Here is a 20,083-nt window from a genome sequence, read left to right on the forward strand (position 1 = left end):
CCGCTGACGCTCGAGCCTCGGGCCTTCGAACCCTAGCCCCGGTTTGGGCCCCGGAAGATGCGGCTTTCTCAACTCGTCGTGATCCTCGCGCTCGCGACGCTCGCGACGCACATCGGACCCGCGAAGGCGAACCTATGGGCACCTCTGGGTGCAGAACTCGGCGGAACGCAAAACGGTGAACAGTTTGGCTCCTCCGTGTCGCTGAACCGTAACGGAACCATCATGGCCGTGGGTGCACCTAGGTACGGTGGCTATAACGATTACAGAGGGCGCGTCCAAGTGTATCGGCTCGACGCTGCATCGAGCGTCTGGACGGAGATGGGCCCTGCAATCGAAGGCTCTAAGCTATATGCAAATTTCGGGCAGTCCGTTTCACTCTCCGCGGACGGCACGAGATTAGCAGTATCCAGCTTAGGCGATCCGGCCGGGATATACTCTTGGCAGGCGAGCAATGCCACTTGGGACCTCGTCAGTTTCTCGCTGCCATGTGGGTCTTGCCTCTTTACAGCTGCTGCGATGTCAGCGGACGGCACGCGGTTTGCGGCGTTGACGAAGACATCGTCGTTTCCGGATGCCGCATACGTGTTCTCGTCGTCGACGCTCGCTAATATTTCGCATGCATTATCACCAGTCCACTCTTTTTACGGAGGGAAAGCCATCGCACTCTCTGCCAACGGGATACGCGTCGCACTCGGTGGGAGGACCGGGACTGGATGGGGCTCCAACGGGTTCGTCAAGGTTTTTGAGGAAGCGGCCGGCCATTGGAGTCAACTCGGAGGGGACATCAACACCGAAAGCGGCGAGCATTACGCTTCCTTCGGGGAAGCGCTGGCCCTTTCCGCTGATGGCTTGCGCCTAGTCGTCGGCGCGCCGGGTGTCGTGGAACCTAGCGGGTATTCATACACCGGTGGAGCAGGATCCGGGGTCGGCGCCGAACCTTACGTGGTTGTGTATGATTATGATGCATCGACGAACACGTGGGGGAAGCTGGGCGGTCTGATGACCATGGGCCAGGCGAGGGTAACTACTTCTCACAACTATTATCACTTCTTTGGGAAAGGCGTGTCCATCTCTGATGACGGCTCCATGGTCGCTGTCGGCGTGGACAGCTATCATCCGTACAGCGGGACATCGGTAAATGGTCCGGGTTTCGCGCGCTTGTACAAATGGTCTCAGTCCTGGGACAAAGTAGAAGATTTCAGCGGAAACAGCACCGCCGAGAATGCCGGTAGGGATGTCTCGCTCTCGGGGGATGGGAGGGTCATGGTGGTGGGCAAGCCATACACCCACAGCTCGACAGAGCCGGGATACGTTCGGGTGTACGGAAAACCGGAGGTTGCATCGCCGTCGAGCGCAAATAGCAGCATCAGCAGTAACAGCAGCTACGGCGGGAACAGCAGTAACAGCAGCTACGGCGGGAACAGCAACAACGGCAATGGCAACAACAACGGCAGTGGCAACAGTAGTAGCACCAGCAGTGCCAACAGCAGCCAATCTTCGGGGAGTAACGCGTCCGCCGTTCCGCCGCCACCGCCACCACCCTCGCCGCCGCCCAAAATCGTCCTCGACGACGACGATCATGCGGTAGCTCGAGGAGGGTTCTTGCTGCTGCTCGTGGCGACAGCAATTCATTTTGTGATGTGATAAAATATGAGAGTTCAGTTAAACTCTTATTTCCTTCGTGGAGGTGCCGTTTCGGTTACCGCGAATCCGCGGCCTCTGCTCACTCGCCGACGCGCGCGGACACGATGTTGCAGGACGTGCTCGACCTCGGTCCCGCGAGGCTCTTCGGCCTCGCTAGACTCCTTTTGAGCGTCCAGGTTTTGGTCGGCATGGTCGGGTGTCTAGCCTTCGTGTACGGCACGATGTGAGTCGCACGCGCACGAATGAGAAGAGAGAAACACCCGCGGAACGATCGACGCTGACCATCTCCGCACCCCCCTTCCCCCTCCCTCGCAGACATCCCGGTCAGGTGGCGTGCGCGCTGTTTGGCATCGTCGCCGTGGACCTCCGCCACGGACCGATGCTCCGCACCTACGCGTCCCTGCTCGTCTTCCTCGTCGCGCTGGACGTCACCTGGCACGAGTTCTGGGCCGAGCGGCTCATGCGAAACTACACGGGCGTCAGGGAAGACGCCGAGATGTGGTGGGGCGTGATGGTCGCCAACACGAACAAGATCTGCGGATTCGCGATGGAGATGGCTGGGGCGATCACCCGCGGGGTGTCGCTGTTGATATGGGGCGTTCTGTGGTACGGCGACCACCTCTCGGGCGTGGCTCCTATTATGGCTGGCGGAGGCGGGGGCTACGCCTCCATCCCGGAGAGCAAGTGGTAGAGGCGCGGCGCTCGGGAAGAGTCTGCACCAAGACTCGTCGCGCCGCGACGCCGTCGTATCATGACAATTCGTAACGATTCGTAGTAGACTAACGTTTCTCTCTTCTATCCGAACGGCGGGGGCCCGAACGGCCCAGCCGCGGCGTTATCGTCCAGCGCCTTTCGAAGCTTGGGCGTCAACCCTCCGAGCGCCAGCTTGAACCCCGCGGAGGGCGGCGCCGTGTTGGAGCACCTCGCAGCCGCGACGGGCTCGATCTCTCCGGTGGATGCCCCCCGCCCCTCGGCACCCCCCTCGGCACCCCCCGGGTCGGCTCCCCTGTGCACGTACACGCCGACGGGGCATCCGCCCTGGTACGCGTCGCACGCGGCGAGGATGGCGTCCCTTCGCTTGGCGAAGTGGTCGCGGATCAGCGCCTCGCAGTGCCTCGGAGGCTTTCGAAGCAGTCCCATCATGGTCTTCAAGGAGGCCAGGAAGGCTTGCTCGGCGTACTGGGCGTTGTTCCGCTCGCCTTCCTCGCTTCCGACTTGTTTCTCGTAGCCAGCCTCGTTGTAGTACGCCTTCTCCACGAGCACCAATCCCTGAATCGACACCAAAACCTGGAGCATGTTCGACGTCTCCGGAGACCAAACCTCGGAGCCCTTCCCTTGCCACGTGTGCAGTAAGCTCAGGCACACCTTGCCGGACTCGTACAGGTTGGGGTTCACACGCTGCCCGAACGAGTGGTAGTGCGCCTTCGGGGGTTCCGCCGGGTAGGACGGCGTGAAGTGAAAGTCAAACACGAAGAGGTTGTCGTGGTACGGCGTCCCCGCCGGTCCGACGAGCACCGCGCGAGTCAGGTCCATCCGATCCTCGTACGCTCGGCACCATATCGTGTCGGGCACGGAGTCCTTCAAGACGCTCCACTCCTTCGCGATCGTCTTGGTCCACTTGCGGTCGGCGAGGCCACTCGAGGGCTCTTGGGCGTAGAAGTGGTCCGAGCCGGAGTCGCCAGAGATGGATTCGAAACGCGAGTATCGCTCTTCGTCAGCCGCTTCCGGAGCCGCCGCCGAAGCCGGAACAGGAACCGGAGCCGCCGCCGGAACCGGAATCGGAACGTCCGGAATCGGAACGTTCAACGCCGCCGCGAGCTGACTCGCATCGATCACCCTGGTCCCGGTTCTCGCCGCGAGCTGACTCGCGTCGATCACCCTGGTCCCAGCACCCGCCGCGCCGCGCCCCATGTTCCTGAACGCCGCGGCGATCGCCTCAGCCGCGCGAGCGGCGTCCTCCTTGGACATGGCCGGCGCCTCCCCGGTCTCCGTCGCGGACGTCGACGGCGGCGGCGCGGCCTCGGGCTCGGGCTGGGGCTGGGGCTCGGGATCGGGGGCGTCGGCGTCGGGCTCGGCGTCGGGCTCGGGCTCGGCGCCCGCCATGCGCCGGTGCATCGTCAGCCAGGACCTCTCCTGCTCCTCCGCGCGAAGGTTCCCCCACGCCAAAGCCGCCGGGTGCATCATCGCCGGAGACGGACCGTGTCGGACAGATCCCATGTCCGACACCTGTCCGACACCTGAATGACCTCGCCCGTCCCTTTCCTCGTCCCCTTCCTCCTCGTCGTCGTCGTCGCCGTCCGTCTCCCACGAGCCTCCGTCGGACCCCGCGGCGTATTCGTCCCCGAACTCGTCCCCGTCCATGAGCGACCCGAGATCCTCCTCGTCGAAATTTTCACCATCCGCTTCGTCGCCGTTGACGATGTACAAAGTCGCCGGGTTGGCGAACGCGATGGACCCGTCCCCCCACGCCACTCGCACGGACCCGTCGCTCACGCCCACTACCTCTCCGACCCACGTCAGCGTCTTCGGGTCCACGGAGGGCACCACGCGAACTCTGCCGGTGGCGGTGTTGCGCTCGACGGAGAATCCGGTTTGGGGCGAGTCCTGCACCGTGCGCCACTCGCCGTCGTCCGAGTCGGGCTCGGATTCGGGTTCATCGGATTCGGAGCCGAGCGAGGATTGGATGGGCTCATCATCCGCGTCGGACTCCCCGCCCGTCTCGTATTCGCTCTCCTCCTCGGCAGCCTCCTCCTGCGCAGCCTCCTTCTGGGCCTCCTGGGCGAGCGTCTCCTTGTCCGGGCCTCGGGCGCGGTGCATGTCCTCGGCGGAAATCTGGGTCCACCGCGGGCGCATGTCCTCGGCCTCCTCGGCGGCACCCTCCTCAGCAGCGCGAGCCTCCTCCTCTTGTACCTCGCGAAGATGGCGGGCCACCAACTCGTCTCGCTCCCGAAGGTGCCGCGCGCTCATCTCCTGCCGCTCCTCGGTCGCGTCCGGGAGTTGCACGACGATGTCGCCCAGCCTGAACGAAAATTCCCCGTGTTCGCGCAGGTCGTACACGGACACATCCTCGATCCGCGGAACGTCCGGGTCTAGGACGTAGTTCCCGCCGACGACTTCCGGTTCCAACCAGCGAACCTTCGCGATGCGCTCCGACGGGTCGACGCTCACGATGACCCCCGCGGGTTTATCCTTCGCGGGCGGGGGGTTGGGGTTGTGCGGGCCGACGCCCCGGTCGACACCCGGGACGACGCCGCCGTCCAGATTATACAACGCCGCCTGCGCGTACATGAACCGACGACGGTACGCGGCCTCGTCGAAGCTGACTCCAGCGTCGCCCGCGACGTCCATCGCGGTGGCGCCGAGCGCGCGAGCGATGTCCACGCGGTCGCCCCGAGGCGCCCTGTGAAAAAAACAATATGTCATTCTAATTGCCCATACGAAAATAAAAAAATAAACGCACCGCTCATCCGCGTCGCGACGCAGGCGCTCGATCGTGCCGCGGATCAGGTCTCGGCCGAAGGCGTTGTACGTTAACGCGTTATCGTCCGAGTCGTCGTCGTCGTCGTTCCCGTCGAGGTACCGATCGTACCGAGCCATCGCCTGCTCCAGGTACTCGGCGTTGGCTAAAGATTCGGTCGCCGCGGCTAAAGATTCGGTCGCTGCGGCCGAAGATTCGGGACCCAAGGCACCACCCAGGCGGCGTCCCACGCGGTCCCAGGGGTCCCAGGCGGCGGTCGAAGCGTTCGACTCGTGGGCGTCGTCCGTCGCGTCGTCCGGGGCGTCGTCCGGGGCGTCGTCCGTCGCGTCATCCTCGGCCCTCCGCGTGACAAACTGCTCGGGCTGGAAGTCGTGCTCGCCGAGGTGCGTGATCGGGACCAGGTTGGCGCTCGGCACCCGCCGCGTCACGCTCCCGTCCTGCCAGTGGACGTCCACGAAGGTTCGCGTGGCGGTGATGACCGCGCACGGGCGGATCGGCGGCGGCACCGGCGTATCGGGGTTCACGTTCGTCGTCGATGAGTCACCGCCCGGTGGGTCACCGCCCGGTGAGTCACCGCCCGAACCGGTCGTTCCCGTGGCCCTCCCGCCGCCCTGTCGCCGCGCGTTCCGCCGCCTCGAACCCACGCCCCAGTTACCCCGCGACCCACCCCTTTGGCCCTCGGAACCGTTCACGTCGTCGAACTTACCCGCCGCGAACGCCGCAAACGTGCCCCGATTGACGGAAGCCGCCGGGCCGTGAAATATCGAAGCCGTCGCCGATGCAATCACCGACTCGTCCAAACGCGCGTGCCTCGCCGCCACCTCCTCCGGCGATTCCCCGCACTCGTACACCTCCCCGTCGCCGGTTGGCAGGTACGACGCGAGGTCTTCCACGTACAGGTCCGTCTTCCGCCTCGTTTCCAGCGTGTCCACCACGCATCGGTCGCCCAGCTGCCAGCACGTGTGCGCGAAAAACGTCAGCGCCCAGAGTCCTTCGACCCCCACGCGCTCCGCCGGCGGCTGCTCGCCGACGCGTTCGCCCGTTCCGGCGTCGTACACGTCGCGTTGCGCGATCCAATCCACGAGCAACGTCCCCGGGCGAACCTCCGCGACGACGCCGACGTGCGTCCTGTTCGACCCTCGGTTGAGCCTGTTGAAAAAACAAAAAACAAAAAAAAACCACGTCATTCCATTTGCCCATACGATGATTAAAATAAAATAAACTCACCGATTGGTTCGGCCGCGGGTCCACGTCGCGGATCGCAGCGCGGAGGTCGACGCGTGCACCACCAGGCCGGGAAAGTACGCGCACTGCTCCTCGTCTGGGAACAGCGACGAGTCCTCCGCGGGGATGAGTCGCTCGACGTCGGGGTCGTGGAACACGCACTCGGATCCGTCGTCGAATCTCACGACAACGTCGTCGGCGACTTCGTCGATCCTGTGAACAAAACACGACGTACGTCATTCTAATTGCCCATACACGTACGAAAAATAAAAAAAATAAACTCACCTGCCGACCCATCCCCCGAGGCCCGGATGCACGACGTAGTGCCCGGGCCGAAAGTGCCGCACCTGCGTCAGCCTGCGCGTGGACACCCCGAGGTGCCTGGAGCCGTCCGCGAACTGCAGGTCCGCGTCGACGTTGACGCCGACGACGACGCCCTGGATACCCAGCGCGTTCGCCGCCCTCGCCACGACGTCGCCGTGGATGAACGCCCTGTCCAGCACCCTCAGCTTGGCGTTGGGCGTCGTCTCGACGCGGGTGCCGTCGGAGTGGAGCCAGCACACCTCCGCGTGATCGTCGGGCACCGGGACCTCGTCGTCGTCCTCCCACTCCTCCTCGTCGTCGTCGGGGTCGTCCCCGGCGACGCGCGAGACGAGGCCGACGCAGGTGCCGTAATGGGTCGACGCGCCCTCGGCCTCGTCGCGCGGGTCGGCGTAGGTGACGACGTCCTCGCTGTACACCTGCGAGCTCGCGTCGGAGCGCAGGCCGAAGCTGGCGGTCATGTCGCGAACCCGGGGCGCGGGGGGGACGAAAGGAGAGACGCGCGCGGCCGACGGACGCTTCTGTCGCCGCCGATCACGTCGCCGCCGAAAAAACGCCGCTGGGTGGAGAAAAAAAATCGACGCGACGTCCCGTTCTTTTTCCCGCACGCGTGACGTGACGGGCGAGTAGTCACGATTCTTTCCACTCGTGCGCTGTTTACGGTTAAGCCAGTCACGCTCGCGTGTGGCCTGCGGGAAAAAGAAAAAGACCGATCTAACCGAGTTGTCCGTTCGTTCAAAAAAATCCATCGGACAGCCCGACGGGAACCACAACGCCGGTGAGCATTGCCCGGGCCCCGGCGACGATAGGTGGAGGGCCCCGGCGGCAGGCGCGGACCGCATTCGCACCATGGCGCAGGTGTACTCGCCGACGCCGCATCGCGTGGCGCTCTGCGCGCTCGCGCGGTACCTCGTCCACTCGCACGCGCGCGACGAGCGAGCCGCCGAGCGCCTGGGCGTCTCCCCCGAGCAGGCGTCGAGGCTGGATCGCCCGTCGCGTCGCGCGGTGGACCCTTCGACGGGCGACCGCCTCGGGCCGTGCGTGCTGGGCCCCGCGGACGCGAGGCGGCTCGCGGCCGTCCTCATGCGCGAGGCGTCGCGCTCCGACGGCTTCCGCGAGCCGGACCTCCGCGCCTTTCGCCGATCCCTCCGGCGACACCCCATCCTGGTCCGCGAGACCCACCGCCATCCCGACGACGACGACGACGAAGACGACGACGACGAAGACCCGATGGCGGCGTACACCGACGCGTACCCGTACTCCCGCGAGACGTTCGCGGACCTCCTGGACGACGCCATCGCGTCCCTCCGCGGCGTCGACTCCGTCGCCGCGCTCATCCAAGAGGTGGCGCCGCGATCGCGACACGAAGCCGAGATGCGCGGCGCGCACGACGACGACGACGATCCATCCCACCCGGGCGGGAGCTACGATCCCTTCCCGCCCGGTCCGGGCGCCGCGGAGGAATCCTCGTCGCTGGGGCTCTTCCTGAGGCGGTGCGTCGCGGATTTCGAGGCGCAATCGTTCGAGGGGAGCGTCCGGGTTTTCGGCGTATTCGCCGCGTACGTTCGCGAAGGTGCGGGCGAGTACGATGACGTCGACGCCGCGGCGGCGCGCGATAGAATGGACGTCGTCGACAAGAGGCTGAGGGTGGACGCGAGGCAGGCGGCGGCGGAGGCGGCGGTCGGTGAAGGCGGGGTTGAAGTGCACGTCGACCTCCGCGGCGACGACGAGGATGACGCGACGCTACGCCGGTTGGGCGCTCTGCACGGGTCGCACCTCGCGCCGCTGACGCTGGACCCGAGACCCGGAAACGCCACGGGACCTTCGCAAGGAGGAGGAGTCTCTCGGGTACCTTCGGGGTCCGAGCAGCATTCGAGCGTCAGAGCGTTGGATCTTTCCGCCGCGTCGATGACGCAGATCCGCGACGGTCTTCGCGACGTCGCCGTCCGACCCGACGCTAAACTGCGCGAGTGGATCGCGCGCCGGTGCCGCGGCGTCGACCAGAGGGATGGATACGAATCGACGCGCGACGTGACGTCAGCGCTGGACGACATCGAACGGGTGGCGCCCAAGGTACCGGGCGCCGAGCTGGCGCGACACCTCGCGCACGTGTCCAGGCGAGATTTTACCCAGGCGATGGAACACGCTCGGCGGCACTTCGACTACCTCCCGGGTACCTTGGGCACGACATACGGCGACGGTTCGTATGCCGACGGTTCATATTCCAACGACGGTCGCGCCGCGGGTGGACGCGTGGCGCTTGACGTCGGCGCGGGAACGTCGTTCGGACTTCCGATGAACCCGCGTCAGGCTTTCGAGCGGGGTCGGGAGATTTTTGGTACCGGTGCCTTCGCTGGTGAGTCGTCGCTTCAAATGAACCAATCGGGGGTCCAAGCGGGGGAGGCGACGGCGCAGGAGCACGCGGACGCCGCCGCCGCCGCGCAACGCGCGAGGCTGCAGTCCGCGCTGTTGACTCTCGGCGTCGCGCACTTCCGCTTCCACCACTCCGGGGAGGCGCTCAAGGCTCTGAACGAGGCGGTGAGGACGGCGCAGCAAAACGGCGACGAGGCGAGCTTGGCGCACGCGTTGGCGGCGTTTTGCGCGTTGTGCGCCTCAACCGCCGGGTCCTTGGCGTCCACCGAGGGAGCCCCGGCGGTGGAGGAGTGGCGCGCGGCGGGGGGAGATGAAGGCGACAAAGAAAGGCGCGGCGTTTCGATTTCGACGCAACCCCCCGCCGTTCAAGCCGCCGCCGACGCTCGATTGCTGCTGCGACGGCTGGCGAAGCAGGCGCGGACGCTGCGAATACCCCACCTGATGGCGTACGGGGAGCTGGCTCGCGCGAGGCACGGGGCGTCGCGCCCGCCGTGCGGCCCGGCGCCGTGGTCGCGCGGTCTAGAAACTGAAGGGGGGTCGAAGAAGGAGTCCGGGAAGACGCGCGACTCGGATTTATCAACCGCCGATTCGGCGCTGCTGTTCAGGAGAGTCGCCTCCTCGCCCCCGGCCGCCGCCGCCGCCGCGTCGCAGCTCGTCGAGGCGTTGCGGCACGCGGTGACGCTGGGCGCCGCGGCGCCGCAAGCTACGACGCAGGCGGCGGCGGCGGCGGCGGCGGCGAGCAGATCGGGAGCCGACGGGCAGCGCGCCAATCCGAACGAGCTGTATCCGCCGCCGAAGGGTCTCGCGCTAAGTGCCGGGTATCCGAGCGGGAGCGAGTCGGCGATGGAGCAGCTCTCGGGGAGCGGCAGCGTGTTGTGCGGCGCCGTGTGGGACGCGCACGGGGTTCCGTCGATGGCGAGGATGCACGCGCTTCGACATCTCCGATGCGACGCGTCGAGGAGATTTGTTCGACGGGACGACGAGACGGACGCCGACAACGATCCCGGAGTAGTTCCCGGAGAGTTTCCGGAGAGTTTCGGCGGATCGACCCGATCGTCGCACGAAGCGGAGGCGGACGCGGCTTCCGCCGCCGCGAGCGACACCGCCGCCGCGCTGGCGCAGCTCGCGAGGCACGCGTCGACGCACCACGGCCCGGACGCCGCCGCCGACGTCTTCGCAATCGCCGCCGCGAGATTCCCAAAGCGCCGAATGGAGGAGGTCGCCGCCGACCCCGCGCTCGCCGCCGCCGCCGCCGCGACTGACCACGACGCCGCGCGCGCGAGGGGCGACGGCGACGCGTGCGACGCCGCCGCGCGTCGCATCGCGTCGCTCGCGCCTGCGTCGACGCGAACGGACCCGGAGGCGCGCGTGGAAGCCTTCAGGGCGCGCGCCGACGCCTGTTTAATCTCCGGCGGGCTGGGCGATGCCGTGTTTCACGCGTCCGAGGCTTTTCAAGGTTCGATCCGCGAGGGTTTGACGCACGCGACGCTGCGCGCGACGCTGACGCTCGCGGAGGCGCACCTCGCCGCGGGCGCGCCCGCGGCGGCGCTGCAGCACGCGCTCGCGTTGGAACACTCGGCGGCGGCGCTCCGACTCGACGGTTTGAGGGCGGCGGCCATCGTCGTGCTCGCGGAGTGTTGGCTGGCGATGTCCGCGTCCGCCGCGGGGGTTGGATCGACGTCGACGACTGTCGGGCAGAGGCGGAGGCGGGACGGGTACGCGTCCATGGCGAAAGACGCTTTGGACGCGCACGCGCCCGCGTTGTTATCGCGCGGCGGACTCGCGCTGAGGGCTCGCGCTCGAATGGCGTCGGCGAAAGCCGCGCTCGCGTGTCGGTCGGACGATTTCGATTCTTCCAGAATGTCTTCCAGAACGTCTTCTTATCCGGATGATTCGACAAGCGGCGGGTGGGACGAGGTGCTCGTGCCCCTGGAGGACGCCGTCGCGTGTTGCGCGGCGCTCGGCGCGCACGCGAAAGAGGCTGAGGCGCACGAGCTCATGGCGAGGACGTTTGCGGCTATGGGTCCCAATCACGTCGCGGCTCGCAACGCGGCGGCGAGGCGGTGGCGGGAGTGCGAACGGCGGCGGAGGCGGGCGGAGGTTGGGGATGTGGGCGGGGTCGGGGGTTGGGGGGTTGGGGTTGGGGACGGGTCGGCGCGTTTCGGCGGGATCGGGTCGTTCCCGGCGTCCCGGGCGGTGGCCGTGTGAGCGACGTTGAAATCTGAGAATCGACAGTTGTGAAATTTTGTGTGCCAAACGCCGAGACGGCGAAGTTCTCTTTGGCTGGCTGGTCCGAGAGATATTTTGCCGCCATCAGTCACCCGACGCACCCGTAGCCACCAGCGACGGCGGCATGGACGCGAAGAAGAGGAAGAGGGACGAGTACGAGTCCGATACCGTGACTTACCTGCGCCGTGGGACCATCACCATCCTTGATGCGCTCGACGTGCAGCTGCCGGACGTGTTCGCCGCGGAGATCCTGCCCAAGCTCAGTCTGATGGACACGCTCAACCTGGCGCAGGTTAGCAAGGCGTACAGGGACTCGGTGTGGAGCGTTCGCGGGGTTCAGTCGTTGGAGGCGAAGATCGCAGCTCATATAGCTCATCTTAGGAAGAAGAAGCTCAGAGATCACATCGAGCGACCGTGGAACCATGCGACGAAGCACGGCAACTTGCCCGCGATCAGGGCCCTCGTGCAGTCAGGGGTGGATGTGAACGAACCTCTATGCGGGTTCGGGTGCGGGTGCGGTTTTAAGAACATTTCGGCTTTGTGGTTCGCTTCTCAATCTGGGGACGCGGCGGTGGTGAAGGAGCTGATCGAAGCAGGGGCTGATGTGAACACGCGAGGAATAACAACGTACCAAAGGTACAAGAACGAGTTCGTCTCAGATGTCACTCCTCTTCACGTAGCCGCTCAGAAAGGTCGCACGCCGGTTGTCATTGATCTCATGAAGGCGGGCGCGGATGTGAACGTCCCGAGTTCGGATGGCGCTACGCCACTTTTGTGGGCCGCCAGCAACGGGCATGAAGCTTGTGTGGCGTTGCTTATCCAGGCCGGCGCCGACGTCAACCCCAAAGCATCAAAAAAGGGTTGGACGCCGTTGTCTGTGGCCATCCAGTTCAAGCGCGAGAAGGTTGTAAAGCTGCTGAAACACTTTGGGGCGCGTTGACCGAATCGTAGTCTAGTCTAGCCATCACAGAAGAGCGTTCATCGCGTGTCCATCCTCGTCGTGCTCGCGCTGACGTATCACTCCCCAACCTGCGGCGTCACCGTCGGCAGCAGCGACGCGAAGTAACGTCCCACCCTCCTCGGCATCTGCTCCGGGTGCGCACCCGCGTACGCGGCGACCCTCGCGAGAACCCGAGCCGTCTCCCCGTCCCTCCGCAAACCCGCGATCGCCCTCGCCGCGGACCCGGGCTCGGCGAGGAGCCTCGCGACCAGCATCAGCGCCCCCTTCACACGCCGTTCCGCCTTTAACAAGCCCCCGGCGTCCGACTCGCCGGTCACGCCACGAGCCGCCGCCGCCGCCCTTCGTCGAAACGCCGCGTCGCACGCGTCCACCGCCGCGGGTAAGATGCCGTGGGCGCGAACGGCGTCGCCCCAACCGCCCCAACCGCCGTGCGAGAGCGCGTGCACCACAGACAGCGCCGCGTCGGAGATACCGAGCGCCTCGACGCCGGCGTCGTCGTCGTCGTTCGCCGCCGGTATCGAGGCGACGACGGCGGCGAGCGTCGGCGACGGTTCGTGTTCCTCCGCGGGCGTTATAACCGCTGAGTTCGTACCCGAACCATCACCGCCGGTCCCGGCCCCGGCGCCCGCCGCCGTCTGGCTCGCGGGCTCGACGGTGAGGTCGAGCACGTCGGCGGCGTTGGCGGCGGAGTTTGAAATTATCCGCGTGGACGACTTCGAACCTAAACCGCCAGCTGTGCCGCCAGCTGTGCCGCCGCCTTCCTCGTCGAGAAACGCCGTGAACGCGTCCGTCGCCGCGAGTAGCCTCGCCACCACGAGCGCCCGCAGCTTGAGCCCCGGCGGCGGTGTTCGCCTCGTCAGCGCGTTGGCCGGCTCGTGCGCCCGCGCCGCCGCCAGCGCCAACGCCGTCTTACCGATTGAAGCGTTCCAATTCCGTTCCAAACTACTTTTCCGGAGGTTTCTGGACGGCGCGAGGCACCGCTCGAGCACGCCGTGGTCCGCGCACGCCACGAAGACGCCGCGGCCCTCCATCGCGGGCGACGCCGCGACGCAACGCGCGAGAAATTCGCAAGCCGCCGTCGCCGTCGCCCAACCCCCCGAAGCCGCCGAAGCAGCCAAAACCGCGCAGACGTTTTCCAGCAGCGGACCGGGCGATCGCCACGGCTTCGACCCTAATAAACCGCGCGAACCGCCGCGATGGAGCTCATCCGGCGACCCGCCCTCGGACGGTGGATCGGCGAGCGAGGCCCCTCCGTTCGCGGCGGCGGCGGCGATGTCCGCGACGGTATCCGTCGGCGCCGGCGCAAACACCCGCGGCGACGACCCCAGCGCCCGCGGGTGCGGCACCAACGGACCGATGGCACCAATGGCGGCGGGGATACCCGCGAGCTGCGGCGGCGGCGCGCGCGGGGCGATGGACGCCGGGACGGCGCGAAGGGGCGCGCCGCACAGCTCCAACGCGTGCGCCGCCGTGCACGGGTCCGCCTCGACGGCGGCGGATAGGACCGAGAGGACGCCGGCGATTCCCGGGTGGGGCGGTTTAACTCCTCGCCGGAGGTTCAACTCCTCACCTCGAGCTCGCGCTCGCTCGAGGTGCGCGGCGGATTTGATTGTCGCTTTGGGGGCGTCGGCGGCGGCGGCGGCGGCGGCGGCGCATACGTGTACCAGCTCTCGCGCGTCTCCGCGATCCGCCGAGAGGTTCCTGAGCGCTCTGGAAACGTTCCTAATCGTCTCCAGAAGAACCGCGCCCCCCTCCACGTCCCCGGGTCCCGTCGGGTGCAGACCCAGTGACGCGGGGGCGACGTCCTCGCCGAGCAACGCGCACGTCTCCTCGGGGAACCTGGCCGATATCGACGCGTAAATCTCCGCCGACGACGACGCGCCTCCGAAGACGCCGGAGGCGCCGCCGGAATCTCTCCAGAAACTCGCGCCGGCGGCGATCCTCGCGTGCGGCGGCGGGGGGGGTAACACCAGGGTCACCGGCGGTGGCGGGGGAGACCGCCGCGCGGGGATCCGAGCGGAACGCCTCGCGCGCTCCCCCCCCTCCTCCTCGCCGCTAATAACCCCCGCCCGCCCCGGCTCCTCTTCGCCTCCCAAACCCCGCCTTTGACGCTTCGAACCTCCGCGGCGGTTCGCGTCGCCGGCGTCGAGGGTGCCGTCGAGGGTGCCGTCGAGGGTGCCGTCGAGGGTGCCGTCCGCCGCCCGCTTGCGAGTGCCCGTGAGCTGCTCCGCCCTCCGCCGCTCGGCTCGAACCTCGGCGGCGAGTTTCATAGTCTCCGCCTCCGCCCGTTGCAGCCTCGCCCGCTGATCGTCCTCGCGCCTGCGCGCCTCCTCCGCCTCCTCCTCCCTGAACGCCACCTGCGCGCGTAGCCTGGCGACCTCGGCCTTGGCCTCGGCGAGGGCGGCGGCGTTCGAGACGTCGCGCGCGTTGGGTCCAGAGTACGCGCCGCTCGACTGATTATGATTCGACGCGTTTCGATTGGTCGAGTCGGCGAGGTTGGCGTCGCGGTTGCCGCCCGCCGCGGCGAGGCGCGCATTCGCGGCGTCCAGCTTGCGTCGCATCTCCTCCGCGTCCCTGTCGGCCATGTCCAGCCTGCTGCGGAGCATGCGGAGGTGCGCGTCCTTGGTGCCGAGCTCGAGCTCCTTCTCCCGCAAGATCGCCTCCACGTCCGCGCCCGCGCTTCCGCCTCGGAACGAACCCCCGGCGCCCACCGGCGGAGGGGTCGGGATCCGGGCCGAGCCGCCGGACGTGGGCGGCATCAGCGGGTAGGATGATCCCGCGGCGGGCTCGCCCTGCGACTTGGAGGTGTCCCTGGCCTGTCTCTCCATCTCCTCGATGGCCCTGTCGAAGCGGGCGCGGGGAGGCGTGGGTTGGTCGGGGGTTGGAGGAAACACAGCTGTGCGGATCTGGAGGGTGCCCAAGTTGCGCGAAGAGAGGGCGGCACCCGCGCGTGGACGGGCGGGTTCGGAAGGGAAGGGCGCGAAAGAAGCGCACCCCATCGTCGTGGCATCCGCCCAGAAGTCGTCGTCATCGTCCGCCAGCTCGAAACCCATGGCCGCGCCCGGCGGCCACGAGTGCGCGCCCCCGATTTCAAACGCGAGAACGAACCGAGACGTCGACACGAAACTGAACGCCCCCGCTCCGTCCTCTGGTTCCTATTATTTCCCGCCACCAGCTTCTGAGCCGTCACAGCGCCGAGGGTCCACCGCCGCCACCACCCGCGGCAGGTTCAGCACCCGCGCTCGCGTCTGGAACCGGCGACGAGCGCCATGATGGGCCCCGGACTCGCGACGGCCTCCCCTGCGCCGGTCGCTTCGCGCGTTGTTACCCGCGGAGAAGGCGGGCGAGCGGATAAAGCATGCGCGACCCCTCGGATTAGTCGCCGAGTCGCGACCCAAGCGTCGTCGTCCTCCACCGCCGGCCGCCGCGTGAGGCTCGGCGCATCTCCGTCTCCCGCGTCGACCATCGCGTCGTCGCGTGCGTCCAGGCGCGTCCGCCCCGCCGCGGCGTCCTTGCTGGATGACCCCATACAGGCGCGTCCCCCGAACGAGCCCAGCGCCGACCTCCTCAACGAAGATCTCGCGCCCGTGGCTCCCGCGCAACGCACGTTCACCACCTACGACATCGCCGCGCTCTGGATCGGCCTCGTCGTCTGCGTCCCGGCGTACACCCTCGCCGGATCCGTCATCGACCTCGGCATGTCCGCCGCCCAGGGCATCGCCTGCATCGCCATCGCAAATCTCATCGTGTTACTCCCTATGGTGCTCAACGGGCACGCCGGATGCAAGTACGGCGTGCCGTTCCCGGTGTTGGCGAGGTCCGCGTTCGGGATAAAGGGCGCGAACGTTCCCGCGGTGATGCGCGCGCTCGTCGGGTGCGGCTGGTTCGGCATCCAGACCCACGTCGGGGGGCAGGCCATCTTCGCCATCGCGTGCGCCGCGTTGAAGCTGTCCACCGCAGCCGTCGCGACCGCCCATCTCGTACCCGCGCTGGGCATAAGCTCGTACGAGCTCCTGTGCTACGCGACGTTTTGGGCGGCGCAGGTGGCCGTCGTGGTCAAGGGGATAGAGTCCATCCGCGTCGTGGAGAAGTACGCAGCCCCGGTGTTGATCGTGCTCTGCGTGTCCCTCTTCGTCTGGGCGTACGCGGCGGCGGGCGGACTCGGCGCGATGTTATCCACTCAGAGCGCATTCGTGGCGGGGGGACCGAAGGAGGGGCAGTTTCTGAGCGTGTTTCTTCCGATGATCACCGCGGTGGTGGGTTTCTGGGCGACGCTCAGTTTGAACATCTCGGATTTCACCCGATACGCCACGAGCCAGGAGGCGCAGTTCAAGGGTCAGACGATCGGGCTGCCGTTTTTCATGGCTGCGTTTTCGTTCATGTCCGTGGCGATCACGTCGTGCTCCGCGGTGATATTCGGTTCCGCGGTCGCCGACCCGGTGGCGCTGCTCGCGAAGGCTGACGGCGGGCCGCTGACGACGGCGGTGGCCATGGGCGGCCTCCTGGTCGCCACGCTCTCGACCAACATCGCGGCGAACATCGTGGCGCCGGCAAACGCGTTCGTCAATCTCGCGCCCAGCAAGCTCTCGTTCCGGGCCGGCGGGATCACCACCGCGGTGCTGGGCACCGCCATCTTACCCTGGCGGCTCATGGCGGACGCCTCCGGGTACATATTCGTGTGGCTCATCGGCTACTCCGCCCTGCTGGGGCCCATAGCCGGGATCATGATCGCGGACTATTTCCTGGTGCGAAGACGCGTCCTTGACGTCGACGCCCTGTACAAGAGCGGCGAAGGGACCGCGTACTGGTACGAGGGCGGGTTCAACACCCGCGCGATGTGGGCGTTCGCGGCCGGGGTGGCGCCCAACGTCCCGGGTTTCGCCATCTCGGCTGGGATCGTTCCGGCGGCGGCGGCGCAGAGCCTACGGGCCAGTTTTCCCGGCGCGCTTCGAACCTTCGAACTCGTCTACGGGTACGCCTGGTTCGTCGGTTTCTTCGTGGGCGCGGGTCTGTACCTGGCGCTGATGCGAGGCGAGTCACACGCGGGCGAGAACGAGGAGGTTTTGTACACAGCCTGACGAGACGGGGAGACAGACAAAAGCGCGAGTCCTCGTCGCATTCTTTTCTGTAAAATAAGTCGCCGCAAACAAACCGTCATCCCAGCAGCCCCACGCGAGCCAGCGCGGTCCTCCACGCGTCGCCGTCCGGATCCAGCCCCCGCGCCTTACCTAACGCCGTCTCCCCGCCGCCATCCGCCAGCGCCCGGGCCAGGTTCACCGCGCGCAAAATCGTTCGAACGCCGACGCCGTTTGCACCGTTTGCTTCGCCGACTACTAAAGCCGCCGCTCTCGCCGCGGGATCGAGCACCGCGTCGTGACCGACGAGCCCCCCGCCGCGCGGGTTGGCGACGACGTCGCCGGGACTCGAACCCTCGAACGCACCGCACGCGCGGAGCACGTTCACCACCTCCACCGGCGACAGCGCCGGCACCTCGACGCTCGCGTGAAACGCCGACGTGAGGCCCAACGCGTCAAGCGCGCGCGGCGAGGACGTCGTGGCGACCACCGCGAGCCGCCTTCCCGGGGGCGGTGGCCTGCGCAGCAACGCGAGGAGCGCCCTCGCCGTCTCTGGCGCCGTCCGCGACTCCCCCGCGGGCGCCGCGTCCCCCGGGGCGACCCCCAAGAGCGTCTCCAGTCCGTCGACGACGAGCAGCGAGAGGTTAGACTTGACCGCGTCGTCAAACGCCGTTCGCAGCGCGTGCTCCACGTCCCCCCCGGACGCCGCCACCGCGTCCGCCCTGAACACCCTGACGTGCGGGAAGAGTAAGTCGCCCTCCTGGTCCTCGCCGTCGCCCCTCTGCGCGGCGGCGGCGACAGCCGCGGACTTGCCCGAGCCCGGGGGACCGTGCACCAAAATCGCGAGGTGATCCGGCCCAGCATCGCCCACCCCTCGACTTCTCGAACTCTCACTCGAACTCGAACCGCCCTCGTTCGCGGCGGCGTTCGGGTCATCGCGCGGACGACGACGCGCCACCGCGCGGAGCAGCGGGCCGATCGCGTCCCTCGCGCGCTTGTGCGGCGACACCTCCGAGGACCCCGTCGTGCACGAACACAGCACGCCCAACGGCCGCATGGACGCGAGCGCTTCCTCGTCGGCGCCCATCGCCGGTCGCACCTCGCGCATGGCCCTGGTGAAGTCGTCCATCGTGACGTTGAGTTTCGAAGATGATGATGATGATGATGATGATGATGATTCGGTAGAAGGAGAAGCAGAGGTCGCGTCGCCGCCGACGTCGTCGGCGTCCTTGAGGTACCTGGCCAGCGCGTGCGATTGCGCGGCGCCCACCAGCCCTTTAATCTCGGCTCCGGAATAGTTGCCCGTCACCTCCGCTAACGTATCGATGTCCACGTCGGTCGCGAGCAGCCCCTCCGCGCGCATCCGCGCGGTGTGTATGTTGAATATCTGCGTCCGTCCCTTCCGATCGGGAAGCCCAACCTCCACCTGAAGCTCCAGTCGACCCGGCCGCAGCACCGCCGGGTCGAGCAGATCTCTCCGGTTGGTGATGCCCACGACCAGCACGTTGTCCAGCGACTGCATGCCGTCGAGCTTCGTGAGCAGCTGGTTCACGACGTTGTCGTGGACCACGGACGCGGTCGCGCCGCCGCTGCCGCGCGCCTTCATGATGGCGTCGATCTCGTCGAATATGATCACGTGTAACTTGGACTTTTCCGCTTTGCCCTTCCACTCCTTCTCGGCGGGGGCGAAAAGCTCCCGCATGTTCTCCTCGGACTGGCCCACGAACCGCTGTAAGATCTCCGGCCCGTTGACGATCTTCGGCGGGTGCGCGTTGAGCAGCTTGCCCAGCTGCCTGGCCACCAGGGTCTTGCCCGTGCCCGGAGGACCGTACAGTAGCATGCCCTTGACGTGTCGCATGCCCAGACGCTTGACCATCTCCGGAGGGACCATCCGCGAGGCGAACACGCGACGAAAGATGGTGAGGAACTCGGCGTCGAGGCCGCCGACGCCGTACCGCTCGAAGCTGCCGTCGGCGAGCATGTCCTTCAGGTGCGATTGCGACGTGTCGGCGGTCTCCGGGGGCGGCTCCGGCATGAGGTTTCGATTGCCCGCGGGGCCGACTCGGCCGTCGGAGTGCATCGCGATGCCGAGCGTCGGCGCCTTGACCACCGTGCGCTTGGGCTGGGGCTTCTCGGTGACGGGCGTGGACGGGGTGCGGGCGACGGATCCGCCGAGGGGCGCGCCGAACATGGGCGGAGCGGGCTTCGGTTTGGGCGGCGACGAGGGGGATGGCTGTTGAGAGGGTGCCGAGGAGGACGACATCGAGTGCGTGGCGCCGCGCCCGGAGGCTATCCGCGCCGCCTCCTCGCGCATCTCGCGCTGCGCGCGCTCCATCTCTTCCACCGCGCGCTGCTGCTCGAGCTCCGCTTCGAGCGGGGACTTGGTGGTGATGCCGCGGAAGGCGACGGCGGCCCGCGACGGGTCGGCATCCCACGCCTTCGTCGGATGCCGAGGGGCGCCGACGTTGGCGGTCGTCGTCGCACCGCCCGCGCGCGATGAGGACGCCGCGGGGGAGCGCAGCGCGCGCAGCAACGCTCTCCCGGCGTGTCGTGACGTCGTCATCGCCGTCGACGACGCGCGAGGTCCTTCGAAGCGTCCGAAGGCTCGGCGCGCGTTCGAGTGGCCACACCCGCGAAAAGGCCACGTCGCACGTCGCCAGTCTCTGCATCATCCACTTGGTGACAGCAGTCCTGACCAGCGCTGCCCAGCGCTGAACGCTGAACGAGCATTTCAAACGGGACCGACTTATTTTGGACGTTGAAGTCTCCTTCGTCGAG

At 67.3% G+C, this 20,083-nt stretch overlaps 8 protein-coding genes across 8 annotated transcripts; 5 read left to right on the forward strand and 3 right to left on the reverse strand.

Moving 5' to 3' along the window:
- Nucleotides 1-57: 57 nt before the first annotated feature.
- Nucleotides 58-1,647, forward strand: MICPUN_55669 (predicted protein; the record flags this gene model as incomplete). The annotated part of the gene is made up of 1 exon (XM_002499770.1): nt 58-1,647. One exon carries the CDS (start codon nt 58-60, stop codon nt 1,642-1,644), a length of 1,587 nt encoding a protein of 528 aa, XP_002499816.1. The 3' UTR covers nt 1,645-1,647.
- Nucleotides 1,648-1,748: 101 nt separating this feature from the next.
- On the forward strand, nt 1,749-2,434 carry MICPUN_55668 (predicted protein; the record flags this gene model as incomplete). The annotated part of the gene is made up of 2 exons (XM_002499771.1): nt 1,749-1,867; nt 1,960-2,434. 2 exons carry the CDS (start codon nt 1,749-1,751, stop codon nt 2,333-2,335), a joined length of 495 nt encoding a protein of 164 aa, XP_002499817.1. The 3' UTR covers nt 2,336-2,434.
- Nucleotides 2,435-2,643: 209 nt separating this feature from the next.
- On the reverse strand, nt 2,644-3,249 carry MICPUN_71665 (predicted protein; the record flags this gene model as incomplete). The annotated part of the gene is made up of 1 exon (XM_002500264.1): nt 2,644-3,249. A coding segment is annotated over one exon (606 nt), but the record flags the coding sequence as incomplete, so codon positions are not given.
- Nucleotides 3,250-7,516: 4,267 nt separating this feature from the next.
- Nucleotides 7,517-11,248, forward strand: APC5 (predicted protein; the record flags this gene model as incomplete). The annotated part of the gene is made up of 1 exon (XM_002499772.1): nt 7,517-11,248. One exon carries the CDS (start codon nt 7,517-7,519, stop codon nt 11,246-11,248), a length of 3,732 nt encoding a protein of 1,243 aa, XP_002499818.1.
- Nucleotides 11,249-11,912: 664 nt separating this feature from the next.
- On the forward strand, nt 11,913-12,110 carry MICPUN_77042 (predicted protein; the record flags this gene model as incomplete). Its single annotated transcript, XM_002499773.1, has 1 exon — nt 11,913-12,110. A coding segment is annotated over one exon (198 nt), but the record flags the coding sequence as incomplete, so codon positions are not given.
- A 74-nt stretch (nt 12,111-12,184) lies between these two features.
- On the reverse strand, nt 12,185-13,330 carry MICPUN_107649 (predicted protein). Its single transcript, XM_002500265.1, has one exon. It carries the CDS (start codon nt 13,259-13,261, stop codon nt 12,287-12,289), a length of 975 nt encoding a protein of 324 aa, XP_002500311.1. The 5' UTR covers nt 13,262-13,330; the 3' UTR covers nt 12,185-12,286.
- Nucleotides 13,331-15,502: 2,172 nt separating this feature from the next.
- MICPUN_55664 (Nucleobase:Cation symporter-1 family) lies at nt 15,503-17,308 on the forward strand (the record flags this gene model as incomplete). Its single annotated transcript, XM_002499774.1, has 1 exon — nt 15,503-17,308. The coding sequence occupies one exon, from the start codon at nt 15,503-15,505 to the stop codon at nt 17,306-17,308; it is 1,806 nt and encodes a 601-aa protein (XP_002499820.1).
- A 36-nt stretch (nt 17,309-17,344) lies between these two features.
- NSFA (n-ethylmaleimide sensitive fusion protein) lies at nt 17,345-19,868 on the reverse strand (the record flags this gene model as incomplete). Its single annotated transcript, XM_002500266.1, has 1 exon — nt 17,345-19,868. One exon carries the CDS (start codon nt 19,866-19,868, stop codon nt 17,385-17,387), a length of 2,484 nt encoding a protein of 827 aa, XP_002500312.1. The 3' UTR covers nt 17,345-17,384.
- Nucleotides 19,869-20,083: the final 215 nt, after the last annotated feature.

This window comes from Micromonas commoda, chromosome 2, assembly GCF_000090985.2.
Source record: "Micromonas commoda chromosome 2, complete sequence".
NCBI classification, from domain to species: domain Eukaryota; kingdom Viridiplantae; phylum Chlorophyta; class Mamiellophyceae; order Mamiellales; family Mamiellaceae; genus Micromonas; species Micromonas commoda.

Excerpts from the sequence above, each read along its gene's own strand:
- MICPUN_107649 (XM_002500265.1), bottom strand. The coding sequence starts at position 13,261 with ATGGAGGGCCGCGGCGTCTTCGTGGCGTGCGCGGACCACGGCGTGCTC.